The 22,355-nt window shown below is 42.9% G+C and overlaps 1 protein-coding gene across 2 annotated transcripts in view; it reads left to right on the forward strand.

Annotated features, from left to right (window-relative positions):
* TNFSF8 (TNF superfamily member 8) overlaps positions 1–19,806 on the forward strand; it is a 40,096-nt gene extending 20,290 nt beyond the window's left edge. The window contains exons 3-5 of one of the 2 annotated variants that reach the window (XM_025359815.1): positions 6,808–6,879; positions 8,372–8,470; positions 19,000–19,806. In XM_025359815.1, coding sequence (XP_025215600.1) covers positions 6,808–6,879; positions 8,372–8,470; positions 19,000–19,085 — 257 coding nt within the window. In that variant the 3' untranslated portion in view covers positions 19,086–19,806. Of the gene's footprint in view, positions 1–6,807; positions 6,880–8,371; positions 11,450–11,769; positions 11,872–18,999 lie in introns of those variants that run through there. The other variant, XM_025359814.1, reaches the window with a different exon arrangement.
* The last annotated feature ends 2,549 nt before the right edge of the window (positions 19,807–22,355 follow it).

Raw genomic sequence — 22,355 nt, forward strand, 5'->3', positions numbered from 1 at the left:
AAAGGACAATTCAAAGAGGCTGCATGGATTTTGCAAAGCCACACAGCTAGTAATGGCAGAGGTGGAGTTTGAACCCAAGTCTGTCTAACTTTTTTTTTTTTTTTTTTTTTTTTGAGATGGAGTCTTGCTCTGTCGCCCAGGCTGGAGTGCAGTGGTGCGATCTCGGCTCACTGCAAGCTCTGGCTTCCGGGTTCATGCCATTCTCCTACCTCAGCCTACCAAGTAGCTGGGACTACAGGCATCCACCACTACGCCTGGCTAATTTTTTTTTTTTTTTTTTTTTGTATTTTTAGTAGAGACAGGGTTTCACTGTGTTGGCCAGGATGGTCTCAATCTCCTGACCTCGTGATCCACCTGCCTTGGCCTCCCAAAGTGCTGGGATTACAGGTGTGAGCCACTGCGCCCGGCCAAGTCTGTCTAACTTTGTAAACTTGATTTGAACCCAAAACTAACTTTCTAAAATTGCTGCCATACTTTTGCATTTTGAACAACTAGGGAGTTTTTTTTTTTTTTAAGGTTATTAAAATGTTAGTGGATTTTATCCTATGTCTCCAGATTCAGCTTTCCCTTTAAATTATAGACTTTAAAGGTGCTTCTTACTTACCCACTGTAATGTCAATTCAACCTGTGTTTAGTATAAATGAATTCCAAGGAAATGCCCATAGAGTCAGATAGGTTTACTGACTGTTGCAGATACACTGAAACAAGTCAGGACTGAAAAGGCCTTAACATCCCAAGGAAACTAGGTGGGGTGGAGGTGGAGGAGGGAAGGCAGGATTTAAATTATTTAAATTAATTCCAACTTGATCTTAATTTTATTTACTGATCACTTCCTATGTGCTCAGTCAGCACTAAGCATGCTCATATAGGCATTCTCCAAATCCTTTTGGAAATCAGGATCACCTAGTCATCCTTTGTTTAACAAAAGGTCCGTCCTGCAGTTTATCTCTCCATTACCAGTTGGCTTAGTGATATCAAGGAAATGGTCAAAAGCCTCAATTACTTTTGTATCAACCTAATAGTTGAAATTACCCTTGCTCAGGTTAAGGACTCACTTTGAATCCAAATTTTATCCAGAGAGGAGAGACTGTCCTCTAGATGTCACTGTTGGGACTCTCCTAGATATTCTCCCTGAAGCCACAAACAAAGAAGCCAGGGCATGGCAGATGCAGAATCATTAGGATAATCCCTTTCCTTCTTGGAAGGATTAAAACATTTTTCAACAAATGTAAAGAGGATTCGGCACACATTCCTGGAAGCATCAGATAGCCTTAAACACTTAGGTACTTGATTGAGAAGCTCGCATCCGTCAGATAATGTCATGAGCTTCATTTTAATGAACATTTCATCTGCCAATTCACTCTGCTAAGTGGCATTGCTAAACTGTGCCACTATAACAACAAAGAAAAGAGGAGTAAGGCAGAAAGAATCTACTTTACTGAGTGTCTCTTCTAGCCACAGGCCACACTGATCACTTGATATCCACAGTCTCATTGCATCTTCATGACATCCATACATTTAGGTTGATTGTTTTAATTCTCACTTAATGGATATGGCAACTGAGGCTCAGTAAGGGGAAATGACAGACCCAGAGCTAAAAGCTCTGACCAGAACTCAGGTACTCTTTTTGCGATGCATCGTGTCTTCCTTGTTCTTATATCTAAGGTGCTGTACATCTGGAAGGTACCTGGCACTCAAACCACATACCGTCTGGCCAGGATGGTTGGCTTGGTTTGTTTTGCTATGGTAGAGCCGTCTTGAGCATACTTGCTTCTTTACGTGCCCATTTTGTAACTTGGCAGTGTTCAGTACATGGACCTGAAGTTATCTGCTGGCATTCTCCCACAAGATGGAACCCAGGAGCTCATTAGTACTTGTTTTCTCAGCACCTCCAGCTGTCTTGTCAGTTTTCAGTTCCAGTGTCTGTAGTGGCTGCAAACCCACTTCTTCCTGCATTTAGCCCTTCCTATTCCACAGGAAGACTGAAAGTCAGAGAAGAGTTCTGGATTAGGAGTCAGAAGCCCTGTGTTCTGAAGCCAGCTCCACCATTTACCTACTGTGGGGTCTTGGGCCAGACTCTAGTCTCTCTGGGTTCAGTCTCACCACTCCTAAAACTAAGATCTCTGTTAGCATGGCATTTAATGACCCTTTCTATCCAATGTTGTGAAATCTCAAGGTGAAAGCTAGTCTTAAGGTTGCCATAATCTTGACCTTCTAGAATATGGTCCTTTCAACCGCCTCGAGCAACCTCTCTTTCTCTCTCTCTCCTCTGTGTGAAACTGGCCAGGAGGGTTTTGTTGGCACATCTTTCTCTTCACCCTCTCAAACAAAACAACAGAAAGTCCCATGATCTTCCTAGAAGAGGCTAAAGTTTGGAAAGATGATTTACAAAGCCGATGCATCTGAAGGCTTTGGTCCTCAGGGAAGTTCACGCAGTGCTAGGGTTTTCTGAAAGATAGACTGCCCTACAGAAGGAGTAAGGAGTCCTGGTCTCTGGTCATCTCTCTCACTAACTCTCTGGATGACCTAGGGCCAGCCTGCCATAGGGGCAACACTGAGGAGCACATGAGTTATGTGTTTACCAAGCCTGAATCAGGCGATGTCAGGGAACTTTCATTTCTCCAAACTATGCAAGTCCTTACAGAACCAGACTATTCATAACTTAGATTGTCCTCAGAGCTAAAATGTTCTGTTCTAGTACTGCAGGTGTCTGAAAACCTGAATGTGTGAAGACATAGTTTCCTACCTTGAGTAATGCAACATGCCCACAAAGATAGACAGGTGCAGCTGGGACTGACTCCCCATCCCAAACCTTCCCACCCCCACCACCAGCAGATCTGGCAGAGGATGGCTGAGTCTGTACAGCCTGCTGAAATAAGCTAGGTAGGCCCTTTTAGATACAAAAAAAAAAAAAAACTAGCCAGGCGAGGTGGCGGGCGCCTGTAGTCCCAGCTGCTCGGGAGGCTGAGGCAGGAGAATGGCATAAACCCGGGAGGCGGAGCTTGCAGTGAGCTGAGATCCAGCCACTGCACTCTAGCCTGGGCGACAGAGCGAGACTCCGTCTCAAAAAAAAAAAAAAAAAAGATAGATCGTCAAATCCACACTGCCCTTCATCTATTAGATTGGTGCAGAAGTAATTGCCGTTTTTGTTATTACTTTTAATACCAAAACCACTATTACTTTTGCACAAACCTAATAGGGACACTGGAGCCCAGAGAGGAGACATCCCAGAATTCTAACTCCTAGGTCATCAGCTGAGCTGTGACTTGCACAGTTCTCATTTCCCCCACTCTGATGCTCTGTTCTTCAAACTAAACCTCTCCAGGCATCACTTTTTGCTCCCTCTGCTCCCAGTCTTCAGAATTCCAGGGACATTGCAGGATTTCAGCTGCATGTAATGCCACCATTTATAAGTCACATTTTTCAGTCTTCATAACCAAAAAAGAAAGTTACATCATAGACTCACAGGGTGATGAGAAGACTCAGGCCACATGGCTGATGACCCGTGAAATGTTCGTCTAGCTCTTGACAAGAGCCTCATGACCTCCAAAGCAGCCTACCTCTTTTTTGAGTAGCACTGACTGGTCAACTCTGTGAGCTGCTGGCACTGTGACTCACAGTGTGACGTAGGTGTTTTTGGTGTAGGTCTTTCCATTGCTGCATCTGAGAAATGGGGATTAGCAGTGTTAGCTGTTAGCTGAGGGCTTCATCTCCTTCCTCTTCCACTTGGAGGTTTAGTGCTTGGGCCCCGCGGCGTGCCGACAGCTTCTTCAAGCATTAAAGGACAGAGGCTGTGCCGTCTTCTGGGGTCTTCTCCAAATTTAACAGCCCATTCCCTCAATAGCTCCTCTAGCTTCCTGCTTTTAGCTCCTTTCTGAACCAGCTCTGGCAACATCATTCCTAAAAGGGGCTGCCTGTGTTTTTCCCTTTAGCTAGAAACCATCTAAATGATTTTTAAAGAAAAACTAAAATATACCATGCCATTTGACTTCAGGAAATGCAAATGTTTCAAAATAAGGTGCTTTTTATTCTTTTTTTTTTTTTTTTTCCATCCTCGGGTTTCTCAGAATTACAACTGAGGTCACCCCACTAAACATTTGAAGACCAAAGGGGAAAAAAACAACAAAAGAACCAGAATGTGTGACAGGCAAGCCTGGGCTTGCACTTCTCCAGCCACCTGTTTACAGCTCACCTGCCATAAGGAGTAAGGGGCACAGTGTGAGGGGGCCTTCGGCCAATGAACAGAGCCTGTTCTTGATGTTATGTGCTGGCCTCAGCCCAAGGCATGAGTCTTATCTTCCCATCTAATCTAGCCTGACCTGCAAAGCCAGTGGGAAAATGAGGCCCCGTGTTATTCTAGCCCTCAGGCAAAAGGCAAGTCAAGCATCCTGGTTCACCTGCCTGTTGCCCTAAGTACTTACTCGGTATCCACAGAGGGAAACAAGAAAGATGAACTAGGTGATTCAATTCAACAAACATTTACAGAGCATCTGCTAGGCTGGGCAGTGTGGGTTTATAAACAGAAGTCTCTGCCCTGAGGGTTCACTGTCTAATAGAAGAGGCAAATAGGCAAAGGGAAGTATCCTAGAGGAGTTGACTGCTAGGCTGTGTTTCAAACGAGGAATAACTTGTCTGGTGAAGGAGGCAGTCCAGTTAGAGAGCCCAGCAGGTGCCAAGGTGTAATGATAAATCAACATACCTAAGTGGTATGTTTAGGGGGACTGCAAAGCCCCAAACTCCAGGACAGCGGTCAGGAATCCACTCAGGCAGTGGTCAGGCAGCCTGAGTTTGGATCTCTACTCCACCCCTGACTACCTGTGTGAATGTGAACAAGTCACTTAACCTTTAAAAGAGTCCATTTCCTTATGTACATGATAGAATTAATTATGGTATCTCTCTCATGGTGTGGTTGTGAGAATTAAATGAAATAACGCATGCTTAGCAGAGTACCTGGAAAATGGCTGTCACTCAACATGCATTAGTTATGATCATTCATATTATTATCACTGCTCCTCCTCATTATTATTACTATTGGAACATAAAGGGAAAGGGGAGGAGGGAAGGTGAGGGGTGAGACCAGAGAGTTTAGTAGGTTCAGAGTGAGGGACCATGAAAGCCATGCTGAGGAATTTGGGCCTGATCCTGCAGGCAAAAGGAGTCAGAAAGGGCTTCCATGCAAACAGACTCAGCCAGATCTGTCTCCGTGACTTAATGTTCTACAGCTTAGAGTAGGAGGTTAGGCCAGGAGGACTCTCTAACCATAGTCACAATCCATTAGGAGCATAAGCAGCCATCAGTGTTGGGGTTCTGACTACACACCCCAAGAGCATGGGCTGTGGGCTACAACAGGCAGGACCAGAGCACTGATCAGAGGATGCATGAGGATGAAACCAAGAGAATGACAGCTGACCCACTGGCCCTCACCACCAAGAGAGCTTTGGACCAGAAGCTCTACGTGGATGCAGCAGATAAGGAGGAAAACTGCCCCTGCTTCTGCCGGGGATGCCTCTCGCAGTGAGCTTGTTCAGACAGCAGAGGGAACTCTTCATTTAACTTTGAACCACTCCAAAGCCCCCATCTATGAAGGTGGCCAGGAGGGACTTTCTCAGGGCTGGGCAGAGATTGCAATGGGAGAGGTTGTGAGCCCAGCAGGTACTACTTGACAATGTAGTGAGCAAACATCCCAGGGTGTGGCTGCTCCGTTGAATGGGCCTTTGGTTGCCTAGTCTCTAATGGATGGACTGAATGGTCATCTCTGATGACATCTTTGAAAAGATGTCCATGTCAGGTCAAAGATTGCCCAGTTTTACACTTGGGGAAACCAAGGATCAAAGAAGAGATTCACTCTGAATAAGTTGAATTCAAGAGTCATTGCAGGAAATGTATAATTTGAATCTTTGCATACAAAATATTAAGTAGTTACTATGATTTTAAAAAAGCTAAGCCACCATCACTAGTGAATATATGAAAAATATTTTTATTTCTTAAATACAATAATAAATAATAACATAATATTATATTTGCCTCTGCCAAGGAAGCTCCAAATAGTAGGACTTCTGCTAAGATTTATTTAACCCTGTGTCCTCTTAAAATTGAACACCAAGATGTTTTTATCTTTGTTGTCTAGCAAAATAGCCTAGAACAGGAAACCTGGCCTCTGGAATTAGCCATGGGCAATTCCAGCATTTACACAAACTTGCCTGAACTTAAGTGATGGTATTGACCATCTCTTGGCATCAAAGTTAACCCTGTAGGATTAGTCTGAGAACTAGATTAGCTGATACATTACCCAACTGTAAAAGTACCCAGACTAGTTTCTGGCGTGTGGTGGGTAAGTTGACAGTATTTACTATCAGTATTATCATTCTCACTGCCACTGCCTGGCACGGCGCCATGAAACAATGTATTTCACCTGCCTGGTCCCCAGATTTTTTTCCCATCTGTAAAAGGGACTTAATAATACCCCTGTCATAGAGTTGCTGCAAAGATTAAGGAGATGAAATACGTATAGTGGCAAAAAATGGCACCTGACACATTGTAGGAATGGATGTCATATTTGTTTCCTTCCCCGATGTCCACAGTCTTCCATAAAAGCCCAAGTGGTAGCAATCAATAAAAAAGAATTTAAAAAATTAAAATCCTAAAATACCTGATGGCAACATGAGAAATAAAGAGCATTTCTCCTTATTCTCAAAATGGAAAACAGAATGGTAATTGTCTCCATCAAAGGGTCATAGAAAAAGATCTGGTATCTCCAGATCCCAGAGCAGCAAAAGACATTTTAATATATCATCTCCTTATTTTTAGGAAATTGCTCAGAAGACCTCTTATGTATCCTGAAAAGGGCTCCATTCAAGAAGTCATGGGCCTACCTCCAAGGTCAGTAGCCAAACCCGGGAAACCTAAACATATGAAAACCACTTCTGTGGCTTTTCAGCAACGGAAGTCACAATTAGAGTCCCATGGTCAAATGTGACCTGCAGATGTGTACTGTTTAGTCTGCAGGATATTTTTTTGTAATTTGAATTTGAATGTCTTAGCGGGGAGAGTGTTATTCTCCAAAGCCACAAGTCTTCTCTTTCCTCGCCCCATTCACTCCTTTATGTTGCCTACCTGGCCTCTGTGGGCATTCATGGTCCCCACCATCACTGCCACCACCAGCCCCACCCCTCACCCCTCACCCCTTCTTATTCAGCTACCTACCAGTTTCAGCAGAGTACACAGTCCTTTTCCTAATGCAAGGGAGACAGGCACTTAATCTCTGCCTCTATGAAGTTATTCACAAGGGAACCATAAAATTGCCTTGTCTGCAGATTGACAGCTTAATGAACATGTCAGCACAGGGCCAATTTGCATATTGCAGTGTGCTTCAGGTAAGAGATCCCTTACAAATGAAGCAATAAGAGGCACTTTAGACTGCAGGATGAGAGAGAGATGGCCAAGATTCTCTGAATAGCCATCCTGCTCATTTTAAAAATTCAATTTTGCAGTTAGATTAGTTCTCACTCTTCAGTTGAATTGCAACAAGGTTTAAAGGGAAAGCATGGAAGCAATTAAAACTAGCATGCCAGCTTCCCGGCCCTGAAAGTCACCCTTACCAGTCAGTGCTAATTTTCATGTGTTAGGACTTAGAGACTCACCCTCCAACACAAACTTGTCAGTTTAGAGGGTCTGCTAATTCTCTGCTTTTCAATAAATCTCAGATGGCAAGAGCCCCTTAATAGGCACATGGGGGACCTACACGATTATTTTTGGCTGCTCTTTGAAGGAAAGAAGGCATTCAAAAATTCAGACAATGAACCATTAGAGGATACATCTTAATGTGAAAATTCATGGCGATTCTCCTGGAAATCTTCATACCTAAATTAGTTATTAACTGAATTATATTATTGAATGTCCTACCTTGCACTTTCTACAATGCCTATCAAACTCAATATTATTGAATTTCGTATCTCTGATACCTTCTGCAATGCCCATTCATGATAAATGAACAGGATAGTTCTGACTTTGTGGAGAACAGAGTCCAGGAGCTTATAGTCTGAAAAGGGAAAGATCATCATCATCATCATAGAATAGTATAATATGATAATGATTCCGTGGAAAACCATTCTATAGGAGGTAGAAGTAAAGTATCATGTGTGTTCTGACCCTCCAGCTTTGAGTGTTGAAGAAAAGGAAGTGGGGTGGTTTTATACCTGTGCCTTGAGTAATAAGTAGACTCTAGAGGGAGTAACATGGAAGATATTCAGATGATTGGAACATTACAGAAAACATGGGTCTTGAATGGGAAACTTTGAATAAAGACTTAGAGTTTTGCAATGCATACCTACAATCTTCTCAATAATTCTGTTTTCTGTACTTCTCTTTCTAGTGGCAAAGCATCTAAACAAAACCAAATTGTCTTGGAACAAAGATGGCATTCTCCATGGAGTCAGATATCAGGATGGGAATCTGGTGATCCAGTTCCCTGGTTTGTACTTCATCATTTGCCAACTGCAGTTTCTCGTACAATGCCCAAATAATTCCGTCGATCTGAAGTTGGAGCTTCTCATCAACAAGCATATCAAAAAACAGGCCCTGGTGACAGTGTGTGAGTCTGGAATGCAAACCAAACATGTGTACCAGAATCTCTCTCAATTCTTGCTGGATTACCTGCAGGTCAACACCACCGTATCAGTCAATGTGGATACATTCCAGTACATAGATACAAGCACCTTTCCTCTTGAGAATGTGTTGTCCGTGTTCTTATACAGTAATTCAGACTGAACAGTTTCTCTTGGCCTTCAGGAAGAAAGCGCCTCTCTACCATACAGTATTTCATCCCTCCAAACACTTGGGCAAAAAGAAAACTTTAGACCAAGACAAACTGCACAGGGTATTAAATAGTATACCTTGCCTTCTGTCTCTTGGAAAGATATAGCTCCAGGGTTAAAAAGAGAGTTCTGAGTGAAGTATCTTTCAGATAGCAGGCAGGGAAGCAATGTAGTGTGGTGGGCAGAGCCCCACATGGGAATCAGAAGGGATGAATGGATGTCCCAGCCCAACCACTAATTCACTGTATGGTCTTGATCTATTTCTTCTGTTTTGAGAGCCTCCAGATAAAATGGGGCTCCAGTATCAGAGCAGCTAGCAACTCTGCCCTAATGGGAAATGAAGGGGAGCTGGGTGTGAGTGTTTACACTGTGCCCTTCATGGGATACTTCTTTTATCTGCAGATGGCCTAATGCTTAGTTGTCCAAGTTGCGATCAAGGACTCTTTCACACAGGAAACTTCCCTATACTGGCAGATACCCTTGTGACTGAACCATGCCCAGTTTATGCCTATCTGACTATCATTTTGGCACTGGGAAGCTGACCTTGTGCTCCACATGACCCTGCCCCTAGGAACCCCCAGGGAAAACCAGGCCTGGGACAGCCCCCCATTCCTGAGATGGAAAGCACAAATTTAATACACCACCACAATGGAAAACAAGTTTGAAGACTTTTACTTACAGATCCTGGACAGAAAGGGCATAATGAGTCTGAAGGGCAGTCTTCCTTCTCTGGGTTACATGAGACAGGAATGAGAAGTCAGAGAGAGAGAGCAAGGGAGTTAACAATGTAGGTAAATAAATAGGGTGTGGTCACTCTCAATTCACTGGCAAATGCCTGAATGGTCTGAAGGAAGTAACAGAAAAGTGGGGAATCCAGTCTGCTAGGGAGGAGAGATGCCTCTAGGTTCTTGTCTTGGCTAGAGGTCTGGTATAGAACTGGAAACCCATATCAAGGGTGACTAAGCCCAGCTTCTGGTATGAGAAAATTAAACTTGTATACAAAATGGTTGCCAAGGCAACAAAAATTATAAGAATTCACTATACCTTCCCCTCCCTGGAACTCAGGATCCAAGTCTAGAAAATGAAAGGACTGGGTTTGAATTGCTTCAAAACCTCTTCCATCTCAGAAGAGCAGCCCCTGGGAACTGAGATTCGGACACAATTTTGGAAGCTCTTCAACCAAAATAAGGCCACCCTACCCCAGTATACAATTGAAGACACTAGTAGCACCTGACTGCATCTCATCTCAGCAAAGCCAGAATATGGGAACAAAGTTCAGGGTGCCCTGCTGAATGGTGTCAACAGCAGGATCTCAAGGATGTAATGGAAAGAACTACCATGCTGACCATCCAGAATCTAAGACACCATCTGGGTGTTTGGGAAACCATCTGACGAGGCCTGACTCTATTCCAGTTAGGTTGACAATAATTGAGCAGCAGGCATTTTTCATTTCTGGTCAGGATAGCGTTGTGCCTCTAGCAAACAATCAGTGTGCAACAGTGATGTGGTCATCTAGCCGGGGAATGGCTGCTGCATCTCCTGCAAATTATATTCCTGCTTCAAACACCTCTCAGAAAACCAGTTTCGTGAGGGTTTTTAAATCCCCACAAAGTTGTTGACAGACAATGATGACCCTGGAAGTGGGGAGGAGGACTTCTGAGAAACAGCAACCTCTCTCCTGATTGGGGTAGCCATGAGATTTCTCTAGCTATATCCAACTTGGCATCTGTACATCATCTTTGGAGGAACATCTTATTCATGGAAGGACCTTGACAAGCCATTTGAGATGGAATGTAGGCCCTGAGGTTATGCTTCAGTAAAAAAAAAGATGGAAGCTTCCCTGCTATACTAAAACATGGAGCAAAATTCGCATTTTTCTCAAGAAGGAGAGAAAAGGAGTAGGACTCCAGCAAAGTTTGTCAGAAGAAAAGCTAGAAAAGATTTACAAGAAAGAAAGAAAGAACAAATCAGCAGCGGTGTTATGGATGACAGGGACTTGAGAGAACAAAAATGGCTAAGGGAAAAATTTAAGTCATCTGCTAAGCAGTGTGCTATGTCAACCTCCTCCTAGGTCTCCTCTTTGAAATATTCAGTAAAGTCTACATTTCTCTTTAACTCTTTCTGTGAGTAGATTCTTTGGGAGAAGCAGGCATTGGAAGAGGTGTTGAATTCAGCAAGCCAAGTGGTCTGTGGTAAAAAACAGACATTGAGACTCAAAGCTAAGAAAAACAGGGAAACGGCTGGCATTTGAGTTACACACTAACTGCGTAGGACAAGTGAATCTTGCTTAAACAACTCATGCATTCTTGAAAAGGTATATGCAACCCAACTGTGTGTTAACGAAGCAAATTTTCTACCATCTCACATTCTAACTCGAGAAAGATTGCATTTTCATTTTTCACCAACTGTTCTCTAAGCAGAGGTCCCTGACTTTTGCACTGTGAGTGGTTTCTAATCGCAGTCTCTGTCAAGCAATGCTTAGAAAGCCAACACCGAAAGACACAAGGGGTACATCATTTAAATGAATAATGTAACCAAACAAAAAAAAAAAAAAGAAAGAGAATAATCATTCATAAATCAACTGATAGATATGTAGGAAGTGGGCAACCCAGGAAGTTTAAAACTAGATTCTGTTAGTCTTTTTTTTTTTTTTTTTTTTTTTTTGAGACGGAGTCTCACTGTGTCTCCCAGGCTGGAGTGCAGTGGCGCGATCTCGGCTCACTGCAAGCTCCGCCCCCCGGGTTCACGCCATTCTCCCGCCTCAGCCTCCCGAGTAGCTGGGACTACAGGCGCCCGCTACCGCGCCCGGCTAGGTTTTTGTATTTTTAGTAGAGACGGGGTTTCACCATGTTAGCCAGGATAGTCTCGATCTCCTGACCTTGTGATCCACCCGCCTCGGCCTCCCAAAGTGCTGGGATTACAGGCTTGAGCCACCGCGCCCGGCCGATTCTGTTAGTCTTGAGGGTTAACCAGCCCCTGAGAATGTTATGAGCAAATGATACTCTGCGAGTAAAATGATATCTATGCAAGTAAAATAAATAATTTATTTAACTGGGAACCCAGGCTACCTAACACATATGCCTCTTTGGTAAAAACTCAACTTGAGCTCCTTCCCTTCCTCCTACCCTGTGAACCCCACCTCCTCACCACACACAGACATTCAGTGTACTTGCAGAACTTGTAGAGGAAGATGGTGAGTGAGCTGATAAAAAAATAACAAGTCAATGTAGATTCATCCAAACTGGAGTGCAGTGGTGCGATCTCGGCTCTCTGCAGCTTCCTCTTCTTGGGTTCAAGTGATCCTCCTACCGCAGCCTCCTGAGTAGCTGGGACTATAGGCACACACCACCACGCCCAGCTGATTTTTGCATTTTTAGTAGAGACAGGTTTTCACCATGTTGGTCAGACTGATCTCGAACTCCTGACCTCAAGCAATCTGCCCACCCTGGCCTTTCAAAGTGCTGGGATTACAGGCGTGAGCTACCACACCTGGCCTCTAACCCTTTTCTGAATCATATATTGACCATGTACTGAGTCTATAGAGGATAGAGACCACCTGTGTCTCACACTCAAATCACCATCCTGGAGTCACCAGGGTGAGAGCAGGGAAGAGCAGAGGAAACCTCTGAATGTGGGGGACTGTCCAATGTAAGGCTGGAAAGACGTGACCTGAGGTTTTGCAGAAAGGCTACAGGAGGCCCTATCAAGGCTGGTGGGAAATAATGGAGATTGGCATAGGAGACTGGGCTCAAATACCAGCTCTCTCACTAACCACACTTGAGGACTTCACAAGTGTCTGCTCCCTGCTGGGCTTCCATCCAATGGGACTTCCATCAAGTCTGGCAGATCTCTCAGGAGTGTTCTAGAGATGATACAGGCTGACTTCTCCATCCTTTTAATTTAAGGGGTTTGTCCCTTCCATCCCAGAGTAAGTGGTATTCCTGGGATTGTGGGAGGCTCCCTTGTTCAGCAGATTCTGCCAGCTTCCCTCAGCACTTCCTCCTTTAGTACTTGTTCACATCGAAACCTCTTAGGGCACTAGGCTATTCTCTGAGCCATCCTTTATGTGACTGGGGATTCTGAGAAGGAATTAGATAGTAGAGTTCTGGTAGAGTAACTGCTATATATTTAATTGTTTGAATATACCATAGTTTGTCCATTCTTCTATGCTAGAACATTTAATTTGCTTTTAGGTTTTTGCTGTTACACACAAAGCTACAATAAGCACATCTTCTTCTTGCACACCTCCCACCCCTGGCTGCCATTTTTCTATACAGCAAAAATATTCTTGGAAAATTATAAATGGTGTCACAAAGACACTGAGTTAACCATGGTTCATGACGGTTTAGACCCCTCTATGATCAGAGCTCATGACCTGGAGCTTAGTCTCTGGAATCTGAATGGCTCCTTCCATCCTTTCTAAGTACTTCTCTGCTCTGTACATTCATTCAACACACATGTCCCAAGTGCCAGTGAGTGTCAGGTCAGTTTACAACCCAACGTGGTGTGTGCTACAGCTCTGCCAAGCCACTGCAAAATCAGCCCTTATTAGCATGGGTTTGAAATATGCCTTTCAGTGCACTCTGGGGCGTCCCTGGATCTAGCTCTCTTCCTGGAGAGTAAACAAACACCAGAAAGCATGAAGGACAAGCACAGCTCCAGAAGATTTCTCCCCCAAGATCAAATGTCCATATTCCTCATGGGCTCCTCTCACAGTTCTCTCCTGAAACTCTGCAATGGAAGATTGTCACTCAATGTCTAGTATAATGACTTCCCAGGTTTTTTTTCTACCATGACCCAGAAGAAATGTCATGTTGCCAACAAGGACTAAGGAAAAAAAAAAAGAAAAAACTTACTGTAACCATCTAAATTGATTTTATGATGCTCTCTTAAGTTACAACCCTCAGTTTCCAAAACACTGTTCTAGTGTGCCTTCTCCTGCTCCACATGTTGGAATGCTAAAAATATACTTTCCTTATTCTTTTGCAGCTCGGGCTCTAGTACTATTTAGTCTGAAATGGACAGAATTTTGGAATGTTTGTCCAGCCAGCCAGCAAGCACATCTGTGAAAGTGATTGGTTTTTCTGCAGCTTCATTTGCAGAGGTTTTAATGTTCAAATACGAGCTTAGTAGTTGGGGTTAGCCTAGGTGGTGGGGGAGAAGCATCCATTCTGCTAATGTAGTCTGTTGCAGATGTGCACTGGTTCTGGAGCCTGGCAACAGTAGCAGCTTCCTGATTGTAGTGGTTTCCTGTTAGCGGCAGCAGTTTTGTGGTTCTAGAGGGGCAAACTTCCTGATTGCAAGATTATTGAAGAGACAGCAGCTACTATAGCAGCCCAGTTCCTAGGTGTCACATTATAGGTTGCTCCTAAAAGCTCAATCTCGATTCTGTTTCCTCAGACCTCCTGACAATTCTACAAGCCATTTACTATCCTGTGATAAACCCCTTCCTGCCAAACAAGCTAAAGTGAAGTCTCTTCTCTGCAATTGATTCCTCATAAATACAATAACAACATGTACAAACTGACCTCACCATTATGTACAAACCAACCCCACCATACTCATCCTGAACTTAACACTATTGCTACATTCCAAATATCAAGGACTATCTCAGTCTGTGAAGATCCTTCTTCTCATGTCCTACTCAATTAACATCCAACTAATTCCTCCAGTTTCCTAGTTCCAGCCACTACTCTGGATACCTCCTAAGCCACAGCATTGCCTCCAGTCTTACTCCTTAAAAATCCCATCTCCAGACAGCAATAGTATCTCCCCATTGTTCTTGGAATTGATAGTGATAATGACCATTTATCAAGCTCTTACATGTTATGACTTTTCCTGCACTCACTTATTTAATCTTCAAAGCAACCCAATGAAATAGGCATCATTGAGCCGGGCGCAGTGGCTCACACCTGTAATTCCAGCACTTTGGGAGGCCGTGGCGGGCGGATCATGAGGTCAGGAGTTTAAGACGAGTCTGGCCATAATAGTGAAACCCCATCTCTACTAAAAATACAAAAAATTAGCTGAGCGTGGTGGTATGTGCCTGTAATCCCAGCTACTCGGGAGGCTGAGGCAGGAGAATCGCATGAACCCAGGAGGCGGAGGTTGCAGTGAGCCGAGATCATGTCACTGCCCTCCAGCCTAGGCAACAGAACAAGACTCCGTCTCAAAAGAAAAAGAAAAAGAAAAAAAGAAATAGGCATCATTATCCCCATTCTTCATATAAGGACATTGAGAGTCTGAGACATTGAGGAGCATGGCCAATGTCCCACAGCCAGTGGATGGTAGAGTTAGGATTTAAGACCGAGTTTGCCTAACTCCACACCCCATGCTCCAGTCACTATGAACATAGCCTTCCTAAACTCTAAGCTCTTTCTGCCAGGCCTCTCCCTATCTATCTCCTGAATGTCTCTCTAGTTTTGTGCTCAGCCCCACCTCCTTGTGCTCTATTATCAAATCACATTGCACTCCTTCCAGTTCCTCCAATCTTCCATGCTCTGCCTGGCCACCAGAAGCTTGCAGATAATTTTTCTTCTTCCTAGGATACTGCCTGATTAACTCCTATCATTGTTCTGATTTCCATTTCAATGTCACCTCGTCAGAGAAGTCTTCCTGACTCTGCCAGCTTCACCTAATGCCTTGCTGTCTCCTTCCATATTTCCCCATCCTTAATTGCATGACACTTTGCCCTTCACCCCTGGTTCTTTCTATCATTCCTCTCCAACATTCAAATTCCCAGAAGGCAGGAACCCTATCAATCTTATTCAGCACTGGGTACTCACAGCCCAGCCCAATTCCTAGGACATAGTAGATGGCCATTCAATAAATATTTCTTAAATGAATTATCAAAGAAAACCACTTTCAACGTAAGTCCATTTTAAGGAAAAGATATCAAATAAGCCATACCAAAAAAAAAAAGAAAAAACAGATATTGTCAAAATATGGAAATGTTCATTGAAAGCCCCTATTTTTCTTAGAAATAATTTTCAGGCTGGGGATGGTGGCTCATGCCTGTAATCCTAGCACTTTGGGAGGCCGAGGCAGGTGGATCACTTGAGGTCAGGAGTTCAAGACCAGCCTGACCAACATGGAGAAACCCCGTCTCTACTAAAAATACAAAATTAGCCAGGCATGGTGGCACATGCCTCTAATCCCAGCTACTTGGGAGACTGAGACAGGAGACTTGCTTGAACCCAGGAGGAGGAGGCCGCAGTGAGCCGAGATTGCGTCACTGCAACTCCAATCTGGGCAACAAGAGTGAAAAACTCCATCTCAAAAAAAAAGAAAGAAAGAGAGAAAGAGAGAGAGAAAAAGAAAGAAAGAGAGAAAGAAAGAAAGAGAAAGAAAGAAAGAAAGAGAGAGAGAGGAAGGAAGGAAGGAAGGAAGGAAGGAAGGAAGGAAGGAAGGAAGGAAGGAAGGAAGGAAGGAAGGAAGGAAAGAAGGAAGGGAGGGAGGCAGGCAGGGAGGGAAGGAAGGAAAGAAGAAAAAGAAAGAAAGAATTTTCAGCACTCAGGAGATAAGAATGCCTATTAGAGAAAGGTGAAATTTTTAGAAAGCAGAATCTACCTGCGCCATCGGAGAACACGGAAGGAAAAAAAATTTTCTGAGCAAACTGTGGTATATTTGCTGTAGAATCCATTTCCCTTCTTACCTCTGAGATATCTATATGCTATTCTAGTCATTTTGTTGTTAGAAATAGTGAGATTAACCTTAGAAAGTTTTTTAAGTTTTATTTTATTTTTGATTGACACAAAAATAGTGTACATATTTAGGTAGCACAATATGATCTTTCAATTCATGTATACATTGTGCAATAGTGAATATATCCCTTACTTTATTGAACATATCCCTTACTTTAAACAGTTATTTCTTTGAGGTGAGAACATTCAAAATCCTCTCTTCTAGATATTTTGAAATACACCAGAAAGTTTAAAACAAACCTTGGTATACCTGAGAATCCTGAAATCCCAGGCCACTTCCTAGAGCAATTAAATTAGAATCTCTGGATTTAGAACCCAGGTATCAGGATTATTTTGAGCTCCCAAACTTAAGCCAAGTATAAGAGTCAGTGGTTTAAATCTTTGCTGTCTAAGTTATGTCCTGGTGCCTGGTATCACCAGAGAGCTTGTTAAAAATGCAGGCATCTCATACATACCTAAAAACTGGAACAGAATCTGCATTTTAATATGATCCAAAAGATTCAGGTGCACCTTACAATCTGAAGAACACTAGTTGGATGACTTTTTCTGGTAAGTGGAGAAGATTGCTGATAATCTGGTATGTTTCTCTGTTTCCCCAAGTGGACTTTCACGAATTGATCTTGTCTTCCTTGTCTGCAGCTTATGCAAACGTGAGGGTCTAAACACCACAAAACCGTCAAGTCAACATGATGGTATTCATTTGTAATGATCACCAGTGAATTTTTAACAACTGCTTGTGGTTCAGCTCTCTCCCTTGGGAATATTGGGCAAGCACTAGGAATATTCTGGACAATATGTTGAAAGCTTTGGATGCAGTTTAGAAACTTCTATGGGGGCTGTACTTTCCCTATAGCCAAGGAAAGAGGAAAAAGCAAGTCTGAGGGTGGCAGATGGGAAAGAACAGTGCCCTTGGCAGTTGGAAACCAATTTGAATCTGAGCTCAAGCAATTACTAACTCTATGACCTTGGCAAGTCACAGGGACTTTCTAAACTTAAATTCTCTCAGCTGCACAATGGGATGCATAATCCTTCCCAAAACTGTTGGGAGAACAAACACATAGAATAAGCTTGGAAAGTGTTTAACTCTTGGGGTATTTTATCATATTCAGTATCTGTGAAGGAGTTAGACCTTGGAGAGAGGAGTAGGAAAAAATGAGTCAATGCAAGTTTGAGAAAAGTGAAACTTCCTCAAATTCATTGAAGCCTATTCCCAACTGCATTCAGAAAAGCCAGTCTTTGGATCAACAAAGGTCTCTATGAGGCCAACTCTCAAAGGATGGTTTCATCCTGCAGGGAAAACTGGACTAGATAACCAACTGACTGTTTGGGAGATGCAGTATCGGGGTCCTGTCCCTGTGCCTCTCTAGAAGCAGCACTGATTGCTCTGACAATGAACACTTTTCCCACTTAGAAATGAGCACTTAGAAGACAAGAAGAATCCATCTCCAAATCCCAGCACCCAGATCAGTGTCCTACACACACAGTGAAGAACTGTGTGTGTCGAGAACATGCTGATTTCAAGGCTGATCCTCCTTCACAACCAGGAGACTCCAAGCAAAAACCAGCTGAAGTATTTCATCATTTCATTTCCATTGCTAGCAACGCAGATGACCTAATCTCTTTGACATTCTGACTATGCCTTCCATTCTCACAATGAGTCTCATTTTACCAGCTGGCCGGATGCAGTCAGCATACGCCACAGTACTCAAGGGAAGAAAGGCCACAATCCATCACAGGATCAATACAATGGGATGAGTAAACAGCAAGAAAACACTGAAGGAGGTTTCATTTCTACCACCAACATTACATTCATACACTCACACAGTCCTCAATTGCATCTGGTCTTTTCATTCTCCTCATGATGTGTTTACTTAAACCGCTTTATATTACGTAAATAGATATAATTACTAACACTTACTGAATGCTCGCTCACCAGGTTTCAGGTGCCACATGGAAGTCTTCAAATACTGTAGTCTACTTCATCCTGACCCTTATGAGATAGAGATGAACATTCCCATGTTGCAGATGAGGAAACAGAGGCTCGAAGAAATGCTTTAGTATCTCTAAGTTTCAGCAGCTCATGAGCTGAAGAGCTAAGATGTAACCACTGCAGTCTGGCTCCAGAGCTATATTTCTAACCACACTACACTGCACTACCCTGAGGCTACTTCACACTACTTCAGTCCCTGCTGATTCCTTTGTCCACAAGGTCCTTGGCCTTCATTCACAGCTCGTTAATTTGACCTCATTCATAAAATCTCAACTCAGACATTATTGCTCAAGAACCACTCCCAGACTGAATTAGACATCCACCCTGGACCTTTATATTCTCCTTCTGTCTAAAAACCTATTACACTGACTATGATGGCACGATTGTATGTTTGCCTCCCTGCTAGACTGTGGGCTTTTGAGTAAGAACAATGTCAAAATGTGTTACATCTCTCCTGCCGGTATCTAAAAAGTAAAGTTATTCTTTCTTCCAGATTATTGTGGCATGATCCTCCACCATTCACACTCTACCCTGGCCTCTGGGAAGGGACACTGCTGCCTTGAGACTCTACAACCCTGAACCTTGATGCTGGTTGCTGCAGACACGAACTGCTTCTACCCTGGGTCACTGTCACTGCTAAGTGGAAAGTCATAAACTTGATGGTACCAGTCACTCTGGGCCTAAACCGACATAGCCAGGAAACAAACAGAATCATCTGGACCTGTCCATGATTTGAAATTGTGGCCCAACACTTCCTGGCCCCAGAGAGAGAAGTCTGACCACCCGCTACTCAAAGTGCCAACTCATTTCCTTCCCAGAATTAATCACTTCCCAAAATGTGTGACTGTGTGAACATCAATTCCCTTCAGGGGAAAACCCCACTCCCACCTCTCAGGCTGTCATCTTACCCTATGACCCCAACCTGACAATTATGCAACAGCCCCGTATTGGTACCTTTTCCAAAGTTTAGGTGACTCATTCTCATCTAAAATTACTTTGTTGTTCTAGGAAAGTTTTTGACACAGCAGGCATTTGGTATATATTTCTTGATTAAATGAAAGGTTAAATGAATACCATCTTAGATGTCTGCATAGTGCTTTAAAGTTTACACCACTATTCTTTCAAATAGTACAAGAGAGAACTAAGCTGTGCACTCAACTGGGAAGAAGCAGAACTGAGAGCGGGAGCCCCTGCTATTCTGATTTCTTGTCTAGAACTACACTATATTCTCAGATCACTAAACTACAACCTCAGGGGACTCTGCATACTTTTTAAATAAAGTTTTATTGGAACACAGCCACATTAATTCATTTATGTACAGTCTATGGCTGGTTTTATGCTATAATGGCAGAGTTGAGTAACTGCCCCAGAATCCAGGAGCTGTTTACATAAAATGTCTGATGGACCTACTATATATTGCTGGTGACTCCAGGTATGTTTAGACATACACACTTACAACACACACTCACACACACATACATCATAAATTCTCCCACAAAAAGAACCATATGATCACTGTCTCTATCTGAACTTTTCAATATTGTCAGCTGTGAGAGGGGAGTACAAACTTTGTTGGAATCATGTATAGAACATGCCTCTGAGTGCTAAGAGATTCCATGGGCTAATGCATGATTTTTGATCATGGACTTGATAATATCTATCCTAACAATATGAAGAAGTAGTAAACTTAAAAAAAGAAAAGGCCTCAGAGGCAAGTCCACCAAAAGCAATGAGAAAGGAATAGCTTCCAAAAAGATCATGTTTTAAAATAAGGAGGTTAGAGATGTGAGGATTTTTTTTTTCTTTACAACCAGTAAACCAGAGACATTTGAGGATTTGAATGTCTTCATAATAATGAAAATAATTTTAATCAAAACGTCTCTTTCTAAAATATAGATTTAGAATGTACTGTTCTAGGAAAATTATTTGTTCTTAGATGCTTTTCTTCAATCAACCACTCAATGGAGTTTAGAAGAGATCAGATAGTGCCTTAGAAGGATATGAGGCCAGGTGCTGTGGCTCACATCTGTAATCCCAGCACTTTAGGAGGCCGAGGCAGGTGGATCACTTGAGGTCAGGGGTTTGAGACCAGCCTGACCAACATGGTGAAACCCCATCTCTACTAAAAAAAAAAAAAAAAAAAATACAAAATTAGCAGAGCATGGTGGCACACGCCTGTAATCCCAGCTACTTGGGAGGCTGAGGCAGGAGAATCACTTGAACCCAGGAGGTGGAGGTTGCAGTGAAGTGAGCCAAGATTGTGCCATTGCACTCCAGCCCAGAAAACAAGAGCGAAACTCCATCTAAAATAAATAATAATAAGAAGAAAAAGAAGGATATGAAAAAAGGGAACTTAAGTGGATTCTAATGAATCACAAAACCTCATATATGGCTATTCTCCAGACTGAATTACCCAAACTTCTGAAAATATACTATCAGACATAATTTTAATATTCACAGGTATCCTATGAGTTTGGTCCCTGCTCAGACATAGGGCCAAACCACAATACTATAACTTATACAACACTGTGAGTGGATAAGTATGGGATATGCCCAATAAGGCAAGGTATCATTATTATTCATCTAACATGGTGGATACTTATGAAATATTTACTTTTTAACAGATTTTGTTTATATATTTGTTTTCTCTTTTTAAAATTTTTAGTTGTTGTGGGTACATAGTAGGTGTATTTATAAAGTATATGAGAAGTTTTGACACAGGCATGCAGGTGAAATAATCTTATGGGAAATGGGGTATCCAGCCCCTCAAGCATATATCCTTTGAGTTACAAACAATTCAATTATACTGTTTATTTTTAAATGTACAGGTAAGTAATTATTGACTAAAGTCACCCTGTTGTACTATCAAATAATAGTTCTTATTCATTCTTTCTATTTTTTCTTTTTTTTACTCATTAACTATTCCCCACCTGACTTTCAACCCCTCACTACCCTTCCCAGCTGCTGGTAACCATCCTTATACTCTCTATGTCCATGAGTTCAATTGTCTTGATTTTCAGACCCCACAAATAAGTGATAACATGTGATGTTTGTCTTTCTGTGCCTGGCTTATTTCATTTAACATAATGATCTTCAGTTCCATCCATGTTGTTACAAATGACAAAATCTCATTCCTTTTTATTGCTGAATATGTATACCACATTTTCTTTATCCATTCATCTGTGGATGGACAGAAATCCCTTTCCAAAGATAGGGGAGCCCCACCCCAGGCCACGAGGAGTACTGCCAGACTACTGCCGAAGTTTTCTTAAGTCAGCTTGTGGTGCATGCTGCCTGGCCTGGGACTCACTCATCAGGGCAGTGGGCTCTCCTCTGACCCAGGGCAGGTCCATAAACACCATCCAAGAATCAACTCCTGGAATCAGGGACCCCAGGAGCCCACTTGGTGCTCTACACAACTGCTGGTATCTAAGGTGCAAGACAAAGTCCCCTTTACTTTTCCCTCTGCTTTTCTCAAGCAGAAGGAGTTTTGCCCCATATCCACCTCAGCTGGTAATGTGCTGAGGCTCACCTGAAGCCAGCAAGTCCCAGAGGCTTACCCAAGGCCCTCAAAGTAGTACCTGGACATCACTGGGCCCAAGAGCTCTTCAGTTAGCAGATGACGAATGCTGTCAGGACTGTGTCCTTTCCTTCAAGGCACTGGGTTCCCTTCTGGCCCAGGGTATGCCTCTAAATGTCATCTGAGAGCTAGGGCGTGGGACAAGGACCTCACAACTCTGTCTGGTGCCCTCTCCTGCTGTGACTGAGCTGCTACCCAATATGCAAGACAAAGTCCTCCTTATTCTTTCCTCTCCTCTCCTCAAGCAGAACGAAGGGGTCTCTTCTGGA

The sequence above is a fragment of the Theropithecus gelada genome, chromosome 15 (genome assembly GCF_003255815.1).
Source record: "Theropithecus gelada isolate Dixy chromosome 15, Tgel_1.0, whole genome shotgun sequence".
In the NCBI taxonomy this organism is placed as follows: domain Eukaryota; kingdom Metazoa; phylum Chordata; class Mammalia; order Primates; family Cercopithecidae; genus Theropithecus; species Theropithecus gelada.